General features: G+C 36.3%; 1 protein-coding gene across 1 annotated transcript in view; it reads right to left on the reverse strand.

Moving 5' to 3' along the window:
- Positions 1-269: 269 nt before the first annotated feature.
- Positions 270-2,004, reverse strand: part of cpe (carboxypeptidase E) — a 21,942-nt gene continuing 20,207 nt past the window's right edge. The window contains exons 8-9 of the mRNA XM_015060169.1: positions 1,466-1,584; positions 270-1,042 (exon numbers count right to left, since the gene is read on the reverse strand). Of these exons, the coding sequence (XP_014915655.1) occupies positions 944-1,042; positions 1,466-1,584 (218 nt within the window). The 3' untranslated portion in view covers positions 270-943. The remainder of the gene's footprint in view (positions 1,043-1,465; positions 1,585-2,004) is intronic.

The following is a 2,004-nucleotide window of genomic DNA, read 5'->3' on the forward strand; positions in this document are numbered from 1 at the left end:
TGACAACATAAAGAGGGGAATTTTATTAATCAGATTATTCTTCACGCTTCACATCTATTTCTGTATTTATACATTCAATCAACCTTTACTCTTCTCAAACTTGGCATATTATATATATATATATATATATATATATATATATATATATATATATATATATATATATATATATAAGTACCATGTTTCATACTATTTTTTGTGCAGTGCACATGCAAAGGAATGGCTTTCAAATAAATATTTTTAAGCATTTTTGGCCTCATGTTCTTATATCTTAGTAACAAAAACGACACACATCTCTAGTTATATGCAGTTTATAAATACAGTATATATTACGGACATCCATTTTTAGCTTAAGTGTGTGCTTAAGATTAAAATAAGAAAATCTAAAAAATAAATAACATACAGGATTATCAGCCTGTCTTGACAGACTGTTTACATTGAAGTTACAGTGGTTTTAATGTCCCTGATTACCTCAGAACCATAGTGTTGTTGATTTATTTTTAATAAACAGGGTGAATGATCAGCAAGTGTGCTCACAGTTGTTAAAAGGTGTAGGAAATGTGGATTTTTTTTGTACTAAAGGTCAGAGAAACAGAGACATTTAAAACAGGACAACAAAAAGATGATATAAACAGCTTTTCTACATACATAATTACTCATGACTTTAGTCATCAGTTTGTTATATAGGCCATGCTCACCATTCATGTGAAATAACACCACAGAAACAAAAAGCAGTCTCACTGCAACCAAACTACCTGCCACCAAGCTCCTCCTTAGTTTTCAGCTTTTTATTCCATATTTCAACAACCTACAGGTATTATGAAGATAAAGTCAAATTATATTTGTAAAAGGAACAAAAGAGAGACAATATATACTCTTTAGAGTGGGACGGGCACACAAGATGGATGTATTTTACACGGATGTGCAGGTGGTCTGAAACGGCTCAGAAGTTCAGCGTCTCCGACATCATTTTCCACCAGTCCATCAGCTCCTCCCGCTCCTCCTCCTTCCGCTCCATCAGGGACTCCAGCTCAAAGTCCACCTGAGACCAGAGTGGTCAGAACATGTTACTATTGTTCTGAAAAGGTGCACAGAATGATAGTGATGCAATTACAGTTGATGCAATCTGCTCCAGCAGGATTCAAACACTTTGATTAGGTCAGTATGAACCAACCAAGATCTAATAAGCCAAATGGTGACCTGGGAGAGACCCTCCCTCTGCATCACAGAACACGTTGTTTTTACAAGTAGATTCAAGGTTTCACAGGTGAAAACTTTCTACAGCTTTAAAATGAAGTTAAATGGTGACGCCAACATTTTTGACAACAACTATACTGTTTTCAACTTTTCTTTCTAGGAACTAAGGTCAAAGAACAGGAGATGAAGAGAACCAGAGTGCATTCAGTTTGGGAGAAGAGATATACAGAACTTGTTTTGGTTTGCTGTCACTGCCTATGGGTCTCACCCTGGTGGCAGGGCTGTAGGGAACAGCCACCTTCTTGATGACGGTCAGGAACCCTGGAGCAGAGGCGGCCACCTTGTAGTTTCCTGGAGCCAGGAGGCGCCAGTAGTCTCCATCTTTGGCTGTAAGACACACATGTATGGTTTAATGTTTGATACTGAGCTATGAAAAGCATCACATCAGTGTTTTACCTCGCTGATGCCGTGATCAACAGTTCTGTAAAGGTATTCATACCGTTTGAAATGTTTTCACATTTTTTTCTTATCACAGACTGTAATGTATTTTATTGAGATTATGTATGATAGACTAAAACAAAGTAGGGCATAATAGTGAAACAGAAGGAAATTTATGAATGTTTTTCACATTTCTTTAAAGACAGAAATCTGAAAAGTGTGGTGTGCAGTTGCATTCAGCCCCCTTTATGCAAAAACCCAAAACTTCAGAAATTGCCTATAAGGGGGAGAATTATGTCTTCCCGGCACATTTTATAACACAATCAAGTAACTATGTTAGCTTGAGTTGTTTATATATATATATATATA

Source organism: Poecilia latipinna, unplaced genomic scaffold, assembly GCF_001443285.1.
Source record: "Poecilia latipinna isolate Pla-1442-1.1 unplaced genomic scaffold, P_latipinna-1.0 Scaffold1691, whole genome shotgun sequence".
Classification (NCBI taxonomy): domain Eukaryota; kingdom Metazoa; phylum Chordata; class Actinopteri; order Cyprinodontiformes; family Poeciliidae; genus Poecilia; species Poecilia latipinna.